This window comes from Gallus gallus, chromosome 3 (assembly GCF_016699485.2).
Source record: "Gallus gallus isolate bGalGal1 chromosome 3, bGalGal1.mat.broiler.GRCg7b, whole genome shotgun sequence".
In the NCBI taxonomy this organism is placed as follows: domain Eukaryota; kingdom Metazoa; phylum Chordata; class Aves; order Galliformes; family Phasianidae; genus Gallus; species Gallus gallus.
Window position 1 is genome coordinate 83,369,060 of NC_052534.1, and position 23,783 is coordinate 83,392,842.

General features: G+C 37.0%; 1 protein-coding gene across 9 annotated transcripts in view; it reads right to left on the reverse strand.

Annotated features, from left to right (window-relative positions):
- The window catches only part of ADGRB3 (adhesion G protein-coupled receptor B3), a 451,226-nt gene that overhangs the window by 424,849 nt on the left and 2,594 nt on the right, over positions 1-23,783 (reverse strand). For 8 of the 9 annotated variants that reach the window (XM_015284810.4, XM_040697811.2, XM_015284809.4 and 5 more), the window contains one exon: positions 22,754-23,522. In XM_015284810.4, coding sequence (XP_015140296.1) covers positions 22,754-23,507 — 754 coding nt within the window. In that variant the 5' untranslated portion in view covers positions 23,508-23,522. Of the gene's footprint in view, positions 1-22,753; positions 23,732-23,783 lie in introns of all 9 variants that reach the window. The other variant, XM_040697810.2, reaches the window with a different exon arrangement.

Here is a 23,783-nt window from a genome sequence, read left to right on the forward strand (position 1 = left end):
GAAAAGCTTGAAATCAGAGCTTTAATAGCAGGTTCATGTTCTGAGGGTTGAAATTTCTATTAAAAATTTATAGATCTGCAGATGTTTTTACATAAATTGTATTCTATATAGTATTTGACATAAAGTTGTGAGCGTGTCAAAGTATCAAAGTTTGTTATTCTATTGGATTTGTGGATCTGATGCAATACAAAGTGAAGGGCAGAGTTTTACTGTAGACAAACCATAATAGAAAAGCTAATTCCTATTTTTACCTCAGGAGTCTAAGGTAATGTGTTGTGTCAGCAACACATCAGTGGAATTTTAGTTACTAAAAATCACCATGATACACAGGAAAAAAACAGAAACCAATTACTGAATGGTAAGTTTGGAAATAAAACATTTATTTCTTTTTCTGAAGTATAATTTTGGATTTTTAGTTTATTTCCTTTCATGTATTTATATTCTATATTAACATTAATTTACCTTTTTTGTTGGTTTGTTATAAAAGAAAAACAAACAAAAATGTAGTATGTCTCTTGCAACACAAGAATATGGGTTGCAGAAAGACTATTTCAGTGTTTCTCTGCTGGCCTAATTATCTATGTACGTAAATAAGATACTCAACATATAAGTATCTTTGGAAAGAGTTTGCAACAATACCTGCTAAATATATGAGATCTCATATTTATCTGTAGGAAAGGCTTCAGAAAGTTCAATTTTCTCTGAAATTAAGAAATTTCTATATAGCTCTTCTATATAGAACACAGCAGATTGAAAAAAAAAATAAGAAAAAAGAAATAAAAGGAAATTTCCTTGACTTCTTGCAAATTCTGACACATTCCTTCAGACAAAATATTTATTTTTATATCCTTCCAGTAAACTACTGTGCAAAAAATCTCCAGTTTCTCTTGAAAGAAAACCACTATTGTTTATTTTTTGTGTATGAGAAAGGCTGAAAAACATGCAGGTCCTTTGAATAATATACTGTACAGGAGAGTTAAATTTCTCTATAGAAAGCAGCATTCTGTGTGCTTACAGTATCAAAGCAGATTATTTCCAGGACACATTCTTCCATCTTTTATACTCCTTTCATTTCAGGGGCCATTGTGTCCTTATAAATGGCATTTCATATTCGCTTGAGGGAAAAATATGTATACTTTTTAAAACCAGTTGTGGTTAAAAAAAAATTACATGACCTTAATCTACTTAAATATATTTTCTAATAAAGGTTTCTTCTTCCGTCAAATACAACCTCACATGCATCTGTTCACAGGAACGTAGGAAGTGCTATAGAGGATCTCACAAAGTTATATCTAATTTAATATCATCTTATTAGAATCATCCCAACTTGGATTTAATACACATCAAGTGTGGCTCCAAACTAATAAAACGCATATTACATTTTTTTGAACTTTCCATATGAAAATAGAGATGAGCCTTATAGACTTCAATACAACTCAACAGACAAATGTCAGGATCTATAGTTTTTTTTAGCATCAAGTTTTAGAATATTTAAGAATATATCTGCTACATACACCTGTAGAAGATGTGTACCTATATATCTACTCCTGTAAATCTAAGACAAGCCTTATGACATAGAAAAAATCCGGGGCAGATAAGCTTTTTCCAAACATCTAAAAAGTAATTACTTAGTGTCATCAGAAAAGAATTAAACTCCTCTCTTGTATAACGGGGAATGTTCTCTTTTATTTCTTTAACTGTCTAATCCTTTTTACCATGATCTCAGTCTCCTAGAATTAATTCTTTGCTTTGGTGTGACATGCCTGCTGTATTTAGCCCCAAGATAATCTAGGGGTGACACAGGAAATCATTGCAGGCTTTCCCCAGAGTATATTCTTCTCTAGTCTTGAAGGAATCAATCCTGCAATGAGAAATTGAGAAGACAAACAAGAGAAAATGCTAGAGGCTGACTGAAAGATTGTCTCTACCTTAATAGCAGGGCAGAAGTTCCTGCAAAAGGAAAAATCTGGATTTCTCTTTATCCTGTGGCCCCTGAAGAATCACTCTAGGATGAAGCAAACCTGCTTTTCAGATGAGAAAACAGTGATTCCTGGAAAGGCTGAATCTGTTACACAGATCTAAAATATTTTCTGGATATATTTAGGAAAATTTATATAGACCAGTTAAACTATACTTCAGTCTTGCTACAAGAACAGAAAAATACAGCTCTGGAGCTGTTTCTCTATTCTGAAGTAAATGACAGTTTAATTGTGAGAAAACTCAATGAACAGAAAGGCCCACCCTGGGGCAATGGTGGTGGTTGCTCCAATTTGTTATCCCAGGAGCTTTTAAACCTTCCTACCCACAATTAAGTTTGTGTCATTCGTACCCATTGGACCTTCCATCATTCATGGATCGTCCTCACCTGTCATTTAAAATACGAGATTAGTTTAGGAGTTCAATTAGTCTGCTTTGACTACAATGTCTAATCTATCTCATGTTCAGGAGGGAAAAAATATTGTCTCTGTTATTAAAACCTTTATTTAAGTGAATAAACAAATATTTTACTATCAAATCATAATGTTTTGAATGTATAAAACAGTGAGTACATTGATATATGCACATATATTGGTGTGTGTGTATATGGAACACATATATTATGGATTTAATGTATAGTGCAAATCATTGTAATATATTTACTGAGTAAAGAAAGTGTAACAAAAATGCCTGTATATAGTGGATTGGGAAAATAAAAAGAAGTCCTGTGTGAAATTTTACCATGTATTATATACTTGAATAATCTTCTCTTCTGCTCATATTAACCACCATCTCTTCAAGCTTTGATAGAAAGGCAATGATCTTCAGAAATTCTGGTCTTTATCTTCTAACCTTCTCTTCCCAAGTACTTCAACCAACTACTAGCATACTAAGAATGATTAATTATATTTGTAATTAATTTATTTATGTTTAGATTATGCCCATGCTCATAGATACGAAAAGCATACTGCATCTAAATTGATATTGCTGATACAATCTTTCTTTGGTCTTTAGCCTAGATTTTCTCATTTTTTCTTTCAGTTAAATATTTTTAATTCTGTGTGTTGGAGTTTGCACAGATAGATCTTCTTAACTGGAAAGTGTATTTCAGTATTCTTTGTATGTTTGGGATGTACAGTTAACATAATTTACATTAACCACGTATTTTTATCGTTATAAGTTTTCTGTCCTAATTTCATCTCAGCCTTCACTGCAGTTGCTTTTCTTTGAAGTTTACACCATCTACCATGATGTTTTTGGTATAAAAATTAAAAACTTGCACCTGTAAAACCAGTTCACCAAGAGCAATAAATCTGTGTCAGAAGCACCTCTTCAGTGTTTGCTTATATCGGGATCTTTTGTTGTGAGTTCCAAATTGCTATCAGGCAGCTTTTTTATCTTCTGCTATCACCTCCAAGTATCATTCACCATTACAGCTTTCAGGATTTCACCTTCCCATTGTGTTTCAATTTAATCCTCATACAAAGCACTAGTTTACCTTATTCTGAATTCTTTTATATTACCTGTCCACATTTCTAACTGCTCTCTTCTTAAAAAAAAATTCTTTCAAACCCCACTGTATTTGCATTTCCCCTGAATCTACTGCTGATTGTAAGTTTCAAGCAGATTATTTCCTTCGTTAAATCATTACTGCAAATGTAAGAACAAGTATGAATTTATGCAGATGTCAGTAAATCATTCCTATTAGTATATAGTGTTTTATAAAGTGAACAGCTCAATTCTACAAACTGAAAAACCGAACCAATCTGAATTAAGTTTTGAAGGAACAAAATAGAAGCCTGAATAAAACCATATGCATGCACATACACTCTCATTTAATACCTTTCATTTCATTTGCTCACTTTGCAATTCCAAAAGAACTGGGTAACGTGTATAGTATTAGAATGAATTTAATACAGAGAGCCATGATAATTATTAACATTTTGCTATTTTCAGAGAGATACTCATTCAGCTTCTTTTCATACTTCAACTACTCTTGAAATTAGATCCCTAGAACAACAACAAAAAAAAAATGCAATGTTAATTATCTTCTTGTACAATTTAAAAATTACAGTGCAACCGTATGATTTTTGCTTAGTTTAATATTCTAAAATGCATTTTCCCTGTACTATTTGATTCCTGAATACTCAGATTTCCCACAGATTACCTTATTTCTTATTTGTCAAGTTCTTCTTACTTTATAATTGTTCTAGAACTGCCCTTAATTTCTTGTTCCTAAAAAGCTTTTTAACTCAGCTATTTTAAATAAGATTAATATCATCCCCTTCAGTCTTTCCAGTATTTGTTTTTTCCCTTATGATGTGGTAAGAAAATCATTATTATCTTAACCCCTTTGGCTAGCATTAATCTATTTCTCCTTTTATGCTGCCTTATCTTCGCCCTACAAGCTTTAACATTGAATATTCTTGTCTGGCTGCCTCTTCTCTCTCCCCTTTCCAGAACACTATTGAATAGTGATTCCTTATCTTGTCTTTCAGCGCCAGAAGCTACCAATAGCACAGTACAGCTGCAACATGTCACAAGAGAAAGGAAGGGCACACAAACACGTTCTTCACGTCGTGTAGGTAAGTGATGTAAAATACTGTAACAAACTACTGATTCTGTTGAAATGCAACCCCTTGGTGACACTGAAACTGATTTGCAAAATGCCAAACTGTTATAAAAATCTATAGGTTACGGTTGACATAGCCATAATTATTTTTGGACAGTTTTCTCTAGAATTCTTTATTAGCTATTTTTCACATTAACTACTTTGACTGTGTTCATTCTGCATTCTGTCAGTGTGTTTTAGATCATTTTACTCCTAATTAGAAAACTACACCCTGAAGCATGTTGAAGAATAACTAAAAAACCACAGGCCATTGTTTTGACTGACAGAAATAACAAAACTCATTGACAACATACACACTAGCTCTGATTGTAGGTCTAGCTAGTACAAATTATTAGGGATCAAAAAACCCTCACTACAAACCAAAGAACATACTGAAATACAAAATGTAATTTAACAAGTTTTATGCTGAGCCAAGGATTAAATGATATACAGAAGTCAACTTAAATCTAAATTTCCCTGTGATTCTTTTTTACATATTTTCATTTTGGAATTTATTTACTTAAATCAGTCAGAAAGTAGTATTTTGGCATTAAGATACCTTTTGAATTTATTATTACATCTGGTTGCACAAACACATTGAACTACTCTCATTTATGAATGAACCCCAAATTCTGAATAAGCATTTATACATTTATTATTTTTTTAAATCACTATTTCGATTATAAGCTAAGTTGGAAATCTTGAGCTGTGGTCCTCTGAGACTGCAGACCCTCTGTTCAAAATCTGAATCCGACGTCATGCTATGAATAATACTACACCAAGGAAAATATAACCAGGCAACAAGCACAGCCTCCTTACTTACATAATCTTTCAGGGAATGTCCTCAGTTCTAGAAACTAACTCATAATAAATAAATAAATGTAAATAAAGAAAACCAACACCCACCTAGCTATTCAAGCTTCTAGCTTCATTGGGCACTACATTCCAGACATTTCCCATTATTTCTAGACAGCTTTTTCTCGCTCTACTATTTTCTTTCTGTTCAGAGCAGAATAATAATAAACAAATAATGAAGTTATATGTTAACAAACCTTTTTTTTTCCTAAGTGGAGAAAGAAAGTAGCAATCCTTAAACATCAGTCCTTTATTAATTTATTTTTTTCATGTTGAAATAGTTAATTTTAACCTCACAAACCAGGATCTTACTGTTCCCAGATACTTATCAGATTTTCTAGTGGAAGCACTACACTAATTGGCATTTGATGACTGTAGATACCAATAACTTCTGCAAACATATGAATTAATCTAAAGCTAACATAAAGGAATAAGAAACATGCTATCTCTGCAAATTTAGTGAAAAGAAAAAAAAAAAGCAAAGATAATGCTTAATGTCATTATAAAACTTGGTTAAACATTAAAATTATAAGACTCCTGCACATTTTTCAGTGAAATGGAATTGATTGGCTCCTTATTACCATAACTTTGTATATCAATTCAGTGCAAAATTGTTAGTAACATAAAACTGCATGTCATGTGAGTGTGCTTATCATGTGAGTGATGAATGCTGTACATAAAAATGTAATTCCCTGGAAAATGGAAATGAGCACTCAAAGGTTGTAGAGGACACCTGTGTGGACAGAGATATTTATATATGATATCTGGCCACAGTTCAAAATTCTTGCTTCTAGATGCTCACCTGGGACAGTTTCAGCTGTGGCAAATCTAGCAGAAACAAGATGACTACAAAGTCAGGGGCTAATTTATAGCATATTCTTGAATATCTCGCCCCCTCTCCCCACTCTTCCTCTTCCCCCCCCCCCCCCCCAAAAAAAAAAACAAAACATAAAATAATGCTGTGATTGGTTGTTAAAGTTATTCAGTGATGTAAGTGAACATTAAATGAATGCAAGCAGCTCAGAGAGAGCATGAGCGCTCCCAGCATCATTGCCACTCAAAAGCACATAGATCTAACATTGCCCTGAAAAGGTCATCAGCCCATCTGTTTCTTTGGCAGAGGTGACAACCAGCCCACATGGATTACTTTCTCCTAACAGTATTTAACATTCCATAATCCTCAAAGCAAACAGAGACATTCCCATAAAAATCCAGGGGACAATTTAAAATGTTTCTATGCTATTACAGACACAATGGGCTAAAAAATACATATTGTTGTTACACTCATAAGCATCTAACTTGTAACTACACTTTGATATAAAGAGAAGAATATTTTCTATAAATAGATCTAGACATTTCAGTGAGAATTTCATTTTTAGGAGTGCATGTGACAAAGTGTAGCTTATCCTAGTAGTTCTGCCTAAAACATCACAAATCCAATACCACAGAATAATGAAAACCTCCTTGGCTCACCTTCTCCCTTTCACTCCTACTGACATCAGTAGAAATTAAATACTAATGTAAGCAGAGCTTGACAAGCAGTGTCATGAAAATCTACGTGGTTAGTGGATTAACTTAGAATATTTGCATACTTTCTAGATACCTACTTCAGTGTTTCCAAGGGGAATAAGCAGAATTAAATCATAGAATCATAGAATCACAAGGTTGGAAAGGACCTACAAGATTATTTAGTCCAACTGTCCTCCTGTCACCATTACTACCACTAAGCTACTAAAGCATATCCCATAGCACCTCATCCAGATACCTCTCAAACACTACCAGGAACGGTGACTCCATCACCAACAGGACTCCACCTATTGATTCCAATAGGCCAAAATAAAGGCTCCCAGGACTGCGTACTCTACTCTGTCTCGTCTTTGAGCCTGGTTGAGGACCTAGGTGACCACACACATCTGCTGTGAGCCAGAAAGTCCTGCTGGGAACCAAACAGATAGGATTTTTTTGGTAATATTATATATGCATAAGTGAGGGCTACACCAAACCTAAAGTCTTTTTACTATTGAAAGATATTAAGTATGCCTTGTTTCTACTAATGTTTTAGAATCCTGCTCCTAAGAATCCTAAGGAGCAGAAGTTACTAGTTCATAGTCATACCTAGCCTCAGGAAACTTCATTTGCTCGTGAATGCAAGATTTATGGAGCCAGGAGAAGCTCCATTAGCCCATGCAGGTGGTTAGAGCACTTCCTAACAAGGATGACTAAGTTTTGGGTAATGTATATACGAAATTCACACCCTAATTTAACTCTCTACAATTTGACTGTCTACCTATACTCCACCATCACAGCAGTATATATCTGCAGATATGCAGAAATGAAGAGAGCTGGAAAGAACATCTTGCCTCTTATGAATGAAACCTTTTCTGTGTACAAAACCACTGAAGGAAGTAAGAAACCAATGGCACATTCAGCCTTCTGAAGGCTGAAACAGATTGGAAAAGAATTCATAAAGAAGAAAGATCACGTGCAAGGTTGACAGAAAAACAGGCTTATCCAACATGTGGCCCACAGGCTGCATGCAGCCTGGCACACCATGCAATGCAATTCGACCTCTGCCCCGCACCAGCACAGCGTAGGCTGTTCCCCACTGAGCAGCCCGGCCTGGACTGGGGCGGCACACAGCCATCACTCAGCACCAATCAACAAACATCTGCATGGTATTAACTCTGTCTGGGCAGAAATCAGGATACGAGGTGGGCACAGTGCAGTGCTAAGACAAGTTACAACAAATAATATTATGCATTTTGATATTTTAGGTAAATACAGTCCTGCGAATAGAAAAAAAATGCACCTGTGCTTTCCATTTTGATAGAGAAATTTGAGAATAGCTTTATTGCTTTTTGGCAATGTGTACAGTTGTGAACAACTGTTTTCAAGGAAAAATAAAATTTCATCAAAAATCTCTGATGAACACCTTGAGAACTCGCTAAGAATTTAAATCACTGCCACTGAACTAGGCCAATGCATTAGTTCCACAAAAGCAAGGTCAAATATCCCACCAGTTTTATGGTCTTGTTTCTCTCCTTTTTGTTTTAACAATATATATATATATATTAATTATATACATTATGTTATATATTTTATGAGGGCTGCTCCAAAAGCAGTGCTTCTTATTTTATGATGTTGGCCCACGAATGCTGGTGGTATGGCAGTACAGATTGAACCTTCCCACCAATACACCATTACATGTTGTTGCCATGTGACAGGTGACAGCAGAGGGGCAGCCTGACATCTGTCGTGGAAGTGTGTATGAAGCAAAGGCGTGTAACTGAATTCCTCCATGCAGAAAAAAATGGGAGCCATATACATTCATCAGCACTTGTGAATGTTTGTGGAAACAAAACTGTGGTACATCCCAGCAGTGGTTACAGCTACAGTGGGTCATCTCTGCTGGTGCAGGTTTTAAGGAGCGTGGCATGCAGGCTCTTGTTCTTTGCTGGTGAAAATGCAGAGCTGATGGTGGTGATTATGTTGAAAAACTGTTTTATTGATGAGATTTTGCTCTATTAAACAGCCTTACTGTTCTGACTGTATCTGTTGTAGTTTTCATGGAAATAAGTAGAAGATACTAGTTTCAAAGTGGCCTACATACGTGTGGCCCAAGACAATTCCTCTTCACTCAGTACAGCTCAGGCAAGCCAAAACATTGGGCACCCATGATGTAAAGCTAGGACTATTGGCCTTCCTACAGACCGTGAACTTGAATGGGTTGTGTGACTGGAGTGGAAGAGGAAAAAAAAAAAAAAAAAAAAAGCAAAGGGAATTAAATACAAGGATTTTATTTCTTTGTCCAAGCATGTGCATTTCCCTGACTAGCTGATATAAAGGCTGATGTTTTGTTGTATGTGTTGGTTTGTTGTTTTTGTTTTTAATTCCTACAAAGCTTCTGTGTTTGTTTACTTTGCCTATTTTGTGTCCCAGAAGGGATAAACTGTAAGCTTAGAGTACTAATAAGACTAGAGTTCTGTGAAAGTGCAAGCTTCTGGGAAATCTGAAGGCTTAGCTGAAAGAGTAATGTGAAGAGGTAACAACCAAGAGACCAGAGAAACTACAGGGAGAACAGGGGAAGAAAATAGAAAGAAAAAAAAAAAAAAAAAAAACAGAGCAAGTGCAGTTTCAAGGGAAGCTAAAGAATGTATAAACCTTGTGCTCAAAGTTACAAACCAAGAAGCCTGCTCAATATTTCGCTGTGAGCTCTGTCAGGGCAATGTGACAATTTCTAAAAGAGAGCTACAAGTTACAAATTCCAAATACGCTGAAATGGACTTTGTGGCCTGAGGGTCTGTCTTATGAGAGAAACAGTGTGTGATCATCCTTCAAGTTAGCATGCATATAATGTATTCTCTGATCAACACAGCACTTTGTGTCTTCGCCAGCGCATCACTACGACCATGAGCAATGTGCGTCTGCCAGAGGAACAAAGGAGAATACCAGGGGATTTTTGCATGCATGCCAAAGGGATCCCTGTCCTGAAATGGCAGAACTCCTGATTATATCATAGCATCAGACACTATCTTGGTGTCATATAGCAACAGTGACTTTCTTTAGAAAAGAACATTCAGCACCTTCAGTATATTTCCCGAGAAATCTCCAGTGTATCTCCATTTATTTACCTATTTATCATTAATTCATACAACAGACACAAATACTTTCAAAATTTTCATCTTTTCAGCTGATTTTAAATCCAATTTTCTCTCTCTGAAAAACGCCAGATTTCTTTTCAGCATACCACTGTGATTGTCCCTAATTTGCCAAAAAGATCAGTTTTAAATGATAGCTTTCTCTCGTAAAATGTACATAGATTCTAAACAGTTGTGAAATATAAGCTCAAAGGTGTAAGGATAACTGAGCTGTGAGGAAGGTCTGACTGGACAAGACTTTTCAGTCCTGGGTTGATATCAGACATGTTATAAAGATCCATGTTGAAAAGGCATTGTGATTCACACCATTCTATACTGCTAGCAAAATAGATTTTATATTTTACTTGAGATTTCTCTTAGCAATAAAAGTAGCAAGTGGATCACTGAAAAGAATAGGTTTTACAAACACATTCACAAGAATTTTAATGCAAAAAAAATTGTTTTGAACCTGCAATCTTCCATACTTAACTCTTCGAAGCAAAATATTGTGGTCCAACTATATATGCAATAGAAAATAAATCATAGAAATGTAAAGACTCCTTGCACACAATACATCAGAGCATAATTGTAAGATATTCGTAGGAATAAATTAAAAAAAAAAAAAAAAAAAGGAAGTTACCAACCTCTGAGACCCAATTATCACTAAAGTGTTTCTGTTGATCACCAAAAGGTCCTGTGGTCTGGCTTTTGCATTTTTCATTTCATTTCATCTAAGCAAATTGTAAATACTGTGGTTAAGATGATTTTCTTGTCATATTTTTTGATAATTTTACATCCTTTAGGGCCACAGCCATATATTGCTCCATAACTCATTGTTCAATAAACATAATCTTCCAATATTTCATAATTTAAAGCCCTCCCAGGAGCAAATTCTCTGACAGTGGTTGTGTTCTTAAATAATTGTTAACTTCATCTTCAAATGCATATCATGTACTCAAAATGTTTCATGAAGGGAAACATTTAGAAACAAATGCAAAATTAAATCTACAGAAAAACAAGAAATAAAAGCATCTATTTCTACTGTAATTTTATCAGTCATAACCCAACATCAGGCAGTGGTGTCTAAAGTGATTCCTGTTTTTATCCTGGTAGGTCTAGAGTGATACCGTTTGTCAAACATAAGTCAGTGAGACAATACTACCTTTTTTCATCTAACAAAATGTAAGAAGCAGAATGCTGAAATTTTGTAATGAATTCCACAGAAGCTCCTGGACGTATTTAGGAATGAAAAAGAAAATATAAATTAAAAAAAGTAAAAAGTAAAAAAAATAAAAATAAAATACAATGAAGGTAATCAGTGGCATTCTTGCTGATTAACTCTAAAGGGTTTTTAGTGTAGTTCTGTATCCCAATAAGTATGGCACTGCTACTGCCAGTGGAAAGCCTCAGGACATGTCAAATGTTGTCTGAACCTGTCTTGTTCTTCCTGGAGATTTGTTTAAGCTTTTTTAATGACCAGGCAGCTATTGCCTGATTTGTTTAACTTTTACTTTACATAAGCATATTTTTAATATAGATGGTAGGAACACAGAGTACAGGTTTGTATAGAATAATGTACTTATTAACCCACATAATGATGCAGTGGAGAAAAGCAGAGTCACGGTATGAGAACCTCCAAAGGAGAGATGCTGGATGCGGTGCAGAAGAGCACAGGACCAGCAGGGTTAATGAGAGGCTGAGGATGGTACTCAGGATCCCAATGCTAAGAATACACAACTGATCAGTCAAAGAAGACCTGGGATGCGGGCAAAACTGAGTTCTTGTGTAACAAGAACAAAGAGCATTCATTCAACTTATCTAAGAAAGCCCATGTAACATGCAGCCGCAGACCACTGAAAAGCATTTAAAAACATGTTACAATACATACAAAAATAGCTCATGACCACTGTGGGAAAGGAAAGTGACCAGCCATAAAACTCCTTCATGGGAAGAACTTGGTACACTGACTACTCCTTGTACAGCCCCACTCTAAGATGGATGCCAACATCCTTCAGAACAGGAGGGCACTGAAAGTGTGAGGTTAGCTGCACAGAAAAGGGCTGCAAAGAGGAGGTGGGTGTGTATGAACAATTTATCTGCATTAACATTAATCTTATTTTGCAAATGTGCTAGTTTGTAGGGTTGTTTTTTTTTTAATTTTTCTGTAGGAATTAAATCTGGACTAATGCCTTATTAGACTATTGAAATTTTCAAATAAACTACCAGTAAAGTTTTGTCTTGACAGTAAGATTTTTTTTTTTTTTTTTTTTTTTTTTACTACAGTCTTATTTGGAACGTAAAATCAGGCCTTGAGAAATGAGTGAAGATGATTATAAAACACAAAGGATTTGGAAAATCATTGTAGATTTCAGATGGACATACTACATAAAGCTGTTTCCAAAAGAAAAAGAGAACAGGTAATGTAACTGTAATATAATAGTAGAAACAAGAAGAGAAAAGGAAACTGTAAAGTTAGATTCATTGCTGCCCAGTTAAGGAAACTATTCCAGATTTTATTTTCTTGGACTGATCAGTGGAGTGCAGTGAAAGAAATGTGAAGCATCCAAGATGTTAAAAATGTGACTTCTACTGGCTATTCTTAGAAAAATAAAGTGCAATCATAGATATCTAATATAATGAAACTAAATTCTGAAATGACAATAAGCAAACACAGTAATCCTTTAAGTAAGTTAGTAAAATATATAAAGATAATACACAAGACAGAAGGCTGCTGAATAAAATGGAATTCTTGCAAATTAAGTTTCCTTTTGAAGAATCTGGCTGCCTTTCCCAAAAATTAAACTTAAATTAATGTTAAATTGGGCATATATGGTAATATTACAAACATTACAGTTCTAGTTGATATTAACCATAAAGAACTTAGTTTTGTTAATCTGGAATCAAATTAATCCAAATAACATTAAAGTAATTGTTTGATGTTCTAATATTGACTAGATATATTAAAGAGTATGCACATTTTCATTTAAGGGTCTTTACTGGCAAACCTACTTTTAATTAAATCTAATTTACATGAATAATCCTGTTGATTCAATGTGATTAATTATGTGTGTGTGAACACAAAAGCATGAATACAGTCACGTCTGAAAATCATTTAGATTCTACATCCTGGCATACTTGTGTTCCTCTTCATGTCTTATTTATTGTAGAACTTTTATTGTCAAGTTACTTTACTTGTTATGTTATCTCAAACTAAAACATATTTTTTGCAGCACTTTAGATTTAACTGGGACAAAAATCCATTATCCATAACTTAAAAGCATGGGATAGAAGATTAATGTATGGTTCATTCATTCCCTTCATATATTTAACCCATAAAACAATCAGTAAAACCACTTGAACTTCAGGCACCAGAAAACACCTAAGGAAAATATGGATTTGATTTGCATCAGATGTGAGAAAAACATCTTTCAGGTTTAGCACTTATGGCATAATCTATATGTTGTATGTACTTGTATGATACTGCTTACTGAGCAACCTATAAACTTTGATATATTTGTCCTTGTAATACCACCAGAAGGCATTATAGCAATGCTGTTGGGAACGGAAGTGATGCATAGAAGCTGTATTTGCAAAGGAAATTGAATAAATGTACATGTCCTACCAGGCCTCCATCCAAAATGGGGAACTCCAAAATGCTAATTGAAGGGCAGCCCACACCTACTAGTGTTAAGAGCCATAAGCAACATGGACAAGATGCACTCAAATGTCTGTCTGTTCATCCCCTTAGCTGTGAGAAGTAGCAAACTTCTTAGAATCAGTTCTACCTATGTAGTCATAGGGCCTAACCCAAAAGGTGGTCTTGGACCACACCTACATAACCAAGCTTTGTTAACCACAGCCAAAGATTATATCCTCCTACTATAAACTAATGCTAACCCAGACCTAATCACCCTGAAACCAGCGGCAGCATCTGAAGCAATCTGGTTCTCAGAAGGTTTATATGGCCAAGGAGTAGGAATATTCTTGATTTTTCCCAAATCTGAAAGTGCTTTGATTTTCATGGATAAATTGAATATTTATTAAACTAAAGAGAATGGATGTGTAATAATTTGAACAGTCATTGTAAGACAGGAAAGTGTAGGTTCCAGGTCTTGCTCCAATTATGTTTAATTAATTACCTAACTTTTCTTCTGATTGTAATTCTCCTTCAAGCATTTAGCCTCACAGCTATTGGATTTATGAACCCAAATGATAGCATAATCAGCTGAAGCCCTATGGCCCTATGCATAACTCCCACAACTTCATCAAATGCTGGGACTGGCTAATATCCCAGCCTTGGCGCTGTCCTCCCCTCCAAGGAAAACAAACCTTCATGATGCTCTCTGCATTGTCATTGGTTTCCTACACATTTGGTTCAGACAGGACCAGCAGGACTGAGCTCTGTTTCATATTACTCCTGCAGTGCTGTATCTTTTTCTTCCTTTTCTTTATCAGTATGAAGTACATCCATCAACCTTCAAATCTACCAGTATGGAGCACCTGTATGTGTGCCAGTCACTGCAGATATCAGCTAATGCCATAGAATGAACAAAACATGTCCAAGGATAAAAGCATAACTCATTATTGTTCAAGCTGAAGTGCCCAGCTTTGCAGATAATTCATCTTTTCTATGTATACGCAATAGAAAGAACTACAAAGAATATATTAATGGTTAGATGAGCAAAAAAAAAAAGAAAAATGTGCAAAAAAAAAAAAAAGATTAATGATTCAAAGAAAGATTCTACATGAAATCTTAAGACTTAAGATTTTCCAAAGTTTTTTCAAGAAAAAAATTATTTTTACATGTAAGATATGCAACACTATTCTTTCACACCAATAAATTACATTAATTAAATTCCCTGATCTAATCAGAAATTTAAACAGTTTCCAGCTGCACTACCGGAATGAGTTCCACAGACTTTGTAGACTTTGTCCCTGGGCACTCTGTGCAGACTTTCACAGTGATCTGCACAATTCTTCAGTGGTCAGTAGGAAGCCTTGGGTGAACATGTATCAACCACACTATATTTAAGTATCCATTCAACACAGTAACTGAACCTGGTATATCTGCCTAGAAATACAGTATGATGTAACTGGCTGCTACCATGTGCAAAAGAATGAGCAAGAGTTACGCATTTTGACTGCTTTTTGATAAGATCTTATTTGGCCTAAGCCAGTCTAAACCTGGCTACATCAGTACAGCTGTTCCTTTCCAGCTGCTTCGTGTTCCACTTCTTCATACTGATGCAGGATCCACTGTGCTGTTGTAGCACACTCACCCAACATCGAGATTATCCAACCAAAAACCAAACAAAAATAAAAAAAATATAAAAACAAATGCACAGAAGAAAAAAACCCACAGTGATGAATAGTTCTTTGTTTGGCTGCTGTGCTGAAACAGTTCAACAAAGAGAAAGGAGTGAAGGCAGAGACATCTCAGCAGTAATGTGGTTTAAGATTGACACTAGCAATTTGTGGTAATATACCACAATTGAAGGCAAGGCTGAAAAAATTCCCTTTTAACAAAAGGTATTTCCAGCTGTAGCTAGAAGAGGTAAGGTTGGAAATCTAGTTCATCATTTTCCACAGCTAAGAGCTGGAGAATTGCTTTCTTGATCCTTCATGCCCCACATCATCCCTCAGTGAAGGATGCTTAATAGCACACAACTACCAGCTATTGCTGAAAGTTATAAATCATTATATAAACAAATGATGACTTGGCATAACTGATAACTGAGGAATAAGTACCTGAAGAACACTAGAAATCGAAGCCAACTCCCAAACTGTTTTACATCAACTGAGAGTGAATTGGTGAAAAATTGCCAAAGCAGCAATGACTCATTATTCCTCCACTGTTACCAATTTTCTGTTAAACCACTAAAACATGGGTGGCATTCAAAGTTTATATTTTTTGTTGTGTTGTGTTCTTGTGATTTTGGGGAGATGCAAATGAAATTTGAACTGAGTAACTGCAAATAGCTTTCTTCTAAATTTCAGTTGCACACAAAGAAATGCTAATCTGACTGTATCATGTCTTGCTTCACCTTCAGATAATAAAGAACGAAAACTGGAAACTGAAGGAAAATGCATGAAGAGACTACCAGCTAAAAGAGAAAGGCAGTAAGCAACTACAAAACAGCACATTTTCATAGTGCTGTTTCACTCTACCAAGTGTTAAGAATGGCTTCAAAAGTAAAGCAAAGAAATCTATGTCTAAATTGATAAAATCAATACAAATAACGAAATAATTTTCAACTGATAGGCGAAATACATGGTATCACTTTTTCACATGTATTCTGTGGGCTCTAATCTAATCTTTACTTAGATGAAAATGTTTTTACAGCATTGAGAATCTGTCTTGAGTAAGGACAGTAATTTGGCCACTGCAGAGTGAAGTAACAACACTAGTTTCATACACTGTCATTATAGATTGGTTTTGTTAATTCTGATCTTGGCTACTCCATCAGAAAAAAAAAAGAAAAAAATCATTGGTAATTTCATATATATTTTTTATTAGCAACTTCTCGTCAAGATCAACCAAACTGTGAACAGCTCTGAAAAATTTTGACTTTCTACCTCTTGAGATTTAACAAGCATAAAAAAGGGCTCAAACTCTGAAATATTCATAAATCAATCGTGCATAATTTGTAAATTTGTACTTTGTATCATGTACAACTTTCTTTATCCTAAAGAGTATTTTATATTTCTTGTTAACGGTGAATGCAAATAATGCTCAATGGAATTCTGCAATGACCTTTGTTTTATTACAATTACTGCATATTTATAAACGAACAGCTAAACTTCAATTTGAAGACTGCAACTTTGAGTTAGAATCCTTTGATAAAACACGACTGAATAAACTTCATAAAATTAATTCCCTAAGAAGAGAAAAAGAAATTCTCTTCTGAAAATTCCTCTGTGTATACCAACACACAAAGCAGATTTTTTTCTATGCTTCTGCAAGAAGAAAACTAAACAAAACAGCAATATGGATAGATCTGAACAGAAGAGGACAAATTTATTTTAAAAGAACACATGCTAGACTACATAATAACTATATAACCTAAATTTATAGCACATATAAGCATAGGAAACTACGGAGTAAGAAATGCAGTACCTCCATTATGTCATAATATAACTCCATGTAATGTCACCAAGACCTAATAACTGAAATACCGCTATGTAAACAGAATCACCATTAACATCTGTTAATGGCTGTTCTACAGGTGAACACTTACACATTAGTCTAAAGGACATGCAAGGACAAGGTCTAAAATGCAGCAAAGACATTGTGTACTCTGGCCACCTAAAGTGTGATAAAAGTGTCTGAGGACAAAAGGCACAGCTTGCCAGTATGGCAAAGGAAAAAAATAATACCTAATTGGTCTGAAATGCTTGATGGTACATGACTCAGTGCTATTGAGTTCACAAAAACCAGCAGGAAGAACTGTTCCTAATTCTGGAATTATGTTTTTAATTCATGTATTCTCTAAGTTCAGTCTCAACACTTAATTTTGTTAGATATATATTCCCCATTCTTTATCACTGTTTTCTATTTAGATCCTGTGGTCTTTAGACCTTTAACAGCATTTTGTCTCCAGCTGACAGCAGGTCTCCATTATGTTTACATGCAGTAATGTTCAATTCAAGCAAAAATGGTGGTTTGTTGAACAAAAATACTAGCAGAAGTTACAAAGCAGCTTCTAACATGCTATTTCACTGAAGTCACCAAGGTTTTATGCAAGCTGAGACCAAGGAAAACTGGTGTTCATTTCCATATAGCACACCTGTGATCTCACTGAAGGCAGAACACACTCTTGCAGCAAGCTGATGTTTCCTCCCAAAATAAATATGCCATTCCCTCAATGTGAGAAGTCCTGAACAAAACACTGATACAATCTGTAATACCAATGAAATTACAACTCGGATGTACATAATGAAGTGTATTCACTAACAAAACGTTTAAATAACTGGAAACAAAGCTACGTAAATAGGCTTTTCCTACCGCAGTGGGTATTCTCTAGGCACTTTTCTTTTTGAAGATATCAGTTATGTGTTGATCCAAAGCCTACCAAATTCAGTACATATATGAAGTTATATATGAAGTGCTGATGAGTCTTGCACACAAAATTCTAAATTTTACATCAAAACAGCAAGAACTTTCATAGTTTACTGAAGTAAAACAGATCAATACGCTGCCAACTGAAATGCAATCATTAATGATGGTAACATATAATCCTTGAAGACAAAGGTAAGGCTTATTGTTTAAAAGAGATTTTGATCATTAATGCTTTTTCTACAGTGCATCACTTAAAAAAAAAAACAAAAAAACACGAAGATCTGAAATCAAACTGTCATGGCTTTGATAAAGTATCTTCTTGTGAGTAGTCCAGAGTAACCAAATCTGTACTAAGATTATAAATGTTTAGGGTGATCTTTTTCTTTTAGCACATTAAGTCCAGAAGGGCATTATATGAAGCCTACTGGAATCCACAGGAGATTTTGAAACATTTCTCTTTTTTTCAGCAGGGAACCAGGCCTGCAAAAAAGTCTGTCCTTGCATTAGAGTTCGTCCTGCTTCGTCCCCTTGAACTCTGAGTTTTATATAAAAGACCTATTGCATGAAGAAGTATATACAAATTATTACAAATCTATTAAGTATTTTACGCTATTTTGTAAAGCAGATTTATTTATTTTGGATTTTATAAATGTTGCTTTAATATAAAATATTTGTCAAATACTTATTTTTAAATATAACTATAGACATGGAAGGGTGTTAGAATCCATTTTGCAATTTTTTATTTTCCTAGACAAGCTCTGTACTGATTTAACAGTGTAAACTCTCTAATAGAACCATGCTATAAAGTGTTGTGTGACTTTTTTGAGATGAGTTGTCCAATCTACCCAGCCAGCTACTCACCTCTGGTGACTATGTGGTGAAAATTAGAAATTCATCTTCAATGTGCGCAACAAGAGGTGGGCATTCATGGAACACCATGAAAATAAATGCAACTATGCCATGAAAATATCACAAAACTATCTGCATCTTGCTGTTATGCAACAGCGTATCCTAAATTATAGCTTTAAAGGGACACAAGTAGTAAATTTTTTGAGAGATCTCTGTTGCTTTCAGGTCTGAAATCAGGAAACAAACAAACTCCAACAGCTGCTGCATGCTGAGATACTGACATGCAGCATTACGACTTGTAGCAAAGTAGACCCATGCTACATTCTATAATGTGACTTAATGTGACTATCTCCCTCATCCCTCTTCCTTTCTTCTTCTGGATGAATATATGATGACAAACTAATTACTTTAACTGTTTAACAACTGAAAACTCCAAAACAAAGCTTCTCTCTACGTCAACCATTGAAATAAAGAAACCCAACCACACAATAACATTATTGCCTTGTAGTGGTCGCAATTAGAATTTTTATTATTATTTGTGTTCTTATTATCACTATGTATAAAAATACATGGATTAACTTCAGACAAAGGCTTACAGGTCCACAGGTACAAGTACAGAAGTTGGAACAGAGCCCTGTCATATGGACAGAAACTTCATGAGATACTTCACTCACAGCACTGAAGATCAAGAGGGCAAATTCCCCTAAGCCCTTAGACTCAGGCCCTTGCCAGAGTGTTCGCTGAGATCTATTTGCCAGTGCTTTGATCCATGCTAAGCACCTCAGATGTAAGGCTACAGAAAAGCATCAAGATATAATGAAACTAGGTCTTAGTGAAAATGTGGTGGTTTTCAATATTGCTTTAATCAGTGACACCAAAGATGATCTGCCTATGGAAGACATGCTGATTAAACTCCGTATTTCCAAACCATTAAAAAAAAATTAGTTACAGCCTCTTTTTTTGACCTAATTCCTTTAATTGTTAAACACTCTTCAGCACTTTTAGAAACACAATCATCCATTGTGTACTTGTCACATCTTTTGTAAAATGCTACATATATTTGAAAAGGAAAAATACTGTCTTTCATCCATAGTCCTAAGCCATTTATCATATTCAAAATTGTAAAATTCTTCAGAGGTTCAAAAAAGGAGCAGTAAGCTTTAATCTAAATGTTCTCTATTTACATCATGGCTCTTGAAAGGGGCTGGAAATAGTTTTTGGAAAAGATTTTGCAATTCATATAGTCAAGCTTGATGAAAGCACATCTGAAGGATGGGAGGGTATGCATAATCTTGTAGAAAGCTGTCAGGCCTTTGCAGTTCCCCTCCAGAAGCCATTGCTAGGCAATGTCAGTACCAAACCTCAAAGTAATTCACAAATTCTTAAAATGCAATCTCACTAACTCCTGAGCTCTGTCACAGTGACAAACAACCACTGCTGTTTTTAAAACTCAACCTACACTAATAAAGCTGCACTTTCTGTCACCACTATGAATTTCAGCATCAAGAAACACTTCCCTGCTATTGGTCACCTGGGTTTTACTACCTATGCTGATCTAACTTGAACCAGATTACCCGTAAAAGCAAATTTCCCATTTCTTGCCTAATGTTTGCTGACACAAGTGATGAATTGCATAATGTCTGTGGTAGGAGTATTCTACATTTTGATCCCTCAATAAAACCTCCAGCTGAACTACAAGCCAGCTTCACACAAACAGATCTGCTTGAAAAATATGAACCAATATGCAGAAAATGAACCAATAGACCTCTCTTGCAGGGTTTTTAACGTTCTGAAAAGGCAAAAGAATGCTTCGAACACTGAACTGGATGACAAAGACTATATTGCTATCGAGAAGCAACGTGAGGCTCAATGTGCCAACTGATCACTACTTTCAGTAACAGCCGAATGAACAATTTCCGAAGCATTAAAATAAGTAAAGAAAACACTGAAATAATTGTATTATTTTGTTAAAATTCTCAGCCGCACTCATGCACAAAACACTGAAATACGGGGCTAAAGAAGTGAAGAACAAAATTGCTGCCCTCTGTAACAATGCTGTTTACCCAGGAAATATCCAGGGAAAGCCGCAAGTAGGGGCAGAAATTGAAACGTGACAGAGACTGGAAAGAAAACGCGTTGCCAACATGTTTGAGAATTCAAGGAAAAACAGAGCATTTGCCCTAAAGCGTTCTCTGTCCTCTCTGCTAAGGACAGCAAATGGATGTTTTACATGGGAGGCTTTGGAATTCAGCCTATTCTTGCGGGAGGTCTGAAGGGCCCGAGCACCCGGCAGCGCTGTCACTCCCTGTCCCCTTCCCCAGGGACCCGATGGCAGCTCCGCATCCCTGGGTCGCGCCGTGCCCCGCGGGAGCTGCTCGCCCAGGGCTCCGCGGCCTCCCGGGGGCTAATTAGCGCTAATTAGCGCTAAGCGACGCTAAATGCCGTTCCCGCCGCCTCTCCGGGAGGTGACGGGAGCGGAGATTCCCCGTCGTTTCGGATCGCTCCGAGCTGTGAGGTGCTCGCAGAGATCTGCGGGGCACCAGAAGCGTCTCCTGTCCCTCTCAGCCCCGCTGGCACGGCGGCAGCTGGAGCAAGTTCAGCTTTTCTTCTCCCACAGCACTGGGGCTTGGCTGCCCTTAATGAAAATCCTCTCCTAACAACGTGTCAATGTTACATTCCTCCACAAAGCCACTTCTATGATGGGGGCTGGGAGCTTGGCGCTGCCTCGCCACAGACTGGGAGCTTTGTGGCTGTGCAGAAAACAAGGAGAGCGGGAACACTTCCTGCATTAAAATGCAGCACCCTGGGCTGGGTGATTTATCCCTTGCCGCAGGGGCAGAGACCCCCTGGCTACTCTGTTCCTGTACGGCTGCTCGGAAGGACCGCACGTGCAAAGGCTGCGCACAGACCCCCACTCTGGGTTCAACCTACGTTCTGGTGTCCCTGCAGTGTTCCTCCCAAAATCACCCTCACACTTCCCCAGAACATCAGGAAGCCACAGCAAGAGGGGAAGGGGGGAGGGCAAGGAGCTGCCACTCTCACTGCTGGATCCCTGCCTTCCCACCATTCCACCTTTTCCAAGGGGGACACGAAGCAGCTGTCAGGACTGACACATCCACCCACCCCCTCTGAGAAGCAAAACCTCCATCTCCTGCAGCTGAAGCCTCCTGGGAAAGGGGCACTGCAGCAGCCTGCAGCCCCTTTGCAAGGCTCCTGGCAGTTCAACGAGCCTTGCGCTGCACCTCAGCACGTCACAGAGGGCTTGTTCTGGAGTAACACGTTTTCTTTTGGTTTTTAGTTTTTTGGTTGCTGAAGTCTGGCTCAGCTGGGACCAGGCATACTTAGCATGGTGAATCACTGGGTATTTTACAAAGCTTGCATGCACACCTTTGGAAATGTTTCCCTTTCAAAGTCAAAGGGTCTCAGCAAGATGTTGTAGTGAAGTGTACCAATGTGTGGTGGTGAGTGGCTGCTGGCTCACCACCTGTGGGCACTGCTGTGAGAGAGGGCTGACAGCTGAGCATACCTACGTTTGAGGACTTCCAGCAGAGCTCAGCAGAGCTACGTGCTGAAGGCTTGGCCAGCTTTGAAATGAGAACGCAGCCCTCGCTGCCCTAAGGGAGTGCACATCATCTCCAGCCCTTGGAGTGGAGAGCAAGTCAAAGGAATGTGAGCACCAAAGAGAGCAGCGCGCAGCAGGATATGGGACTCCTCCCTCCCCCCCCCCCCCCCCCTCCCGCCCCCCCTCCCCACGGTAGCACCTACCTTCCTTGGGAGGCCGCTTGGCTTCTCTGGTGAGGTTGCAGACCTGGGTGGTTTGCAATTCCTGGGTCAGGCAGCCCTCCGTCTGCTCGTTGAGGGGCAGCACCACGTTATTGAGCAACACCAGGGACTGGTCGTCTATTCCCCATTCTCCCAAATGCTGAGGGCAGGTGCATTTTGTATACATGATCCCACAGGATTCAGTTCTCCCGTTCTCGGATTTCAAGCAGCTCTCCAACCAAGTGCATAACACATGGCACCCAAACTGGCTTGGGCTCACCTTGTTCAACACCAAAAACTCAAAGAAGGATTTTTGGTCTTCTTCCTTTTTGTGTAATCCTAGGAAATCGATGGGATAGACGCGACGTATTTGAATAAAATTCTTATCATACTGCAGAAATACAAAAGCATTCTTGGAATCGCAGAGCTGCATTATGGAGTGGTTATTTTTTAAAAGATCCTTTATTTTTTCATGGGAAAAATGATCAAACTGATAAGCCAAGAGGGAAAAGTTGGAGCAGCTGAAGTCCTTTTTGGAAAATTTCAGGTAAATGCTATATTTGGTTGGGTCTGGATTTTCCAGCGTCCAAGTGCAGTTTGTGAAGTTTTTAGGAAACATTTCACTTACAGAATACGATCCATAAATGACCCCCTTCACCAGCGTGGAACACCAGAAGTCTTGGGCAGCATTAAATCCAAACATAACCAGTAGATAGGTGGAAAATATATAAATCAGCAAATTACGAACAGCCTTCATCCTATGTCATTTGGCCTGCAGGAGATGAAATGAAATAAAAATGCAAGTAGAATTCTTCCCGCATTGAAAACCAAACTCCTTCCAATACTGGAGCCAGCTGTTGTCGGGCTTGCCGATAGAGCCCTTCAGAAAGAAGGGCAGGTAATTTTTATTTTATAACGCGAGGGATCGCGTTGCTGCTGTGTGAACAGCGCCATCACGTGGCATCGCGACAGCCCAATCTTCTACAGCCAAATTAAAAAAAAAAAAAAAAAAAAAAAAAAAAAGCTTCTATTA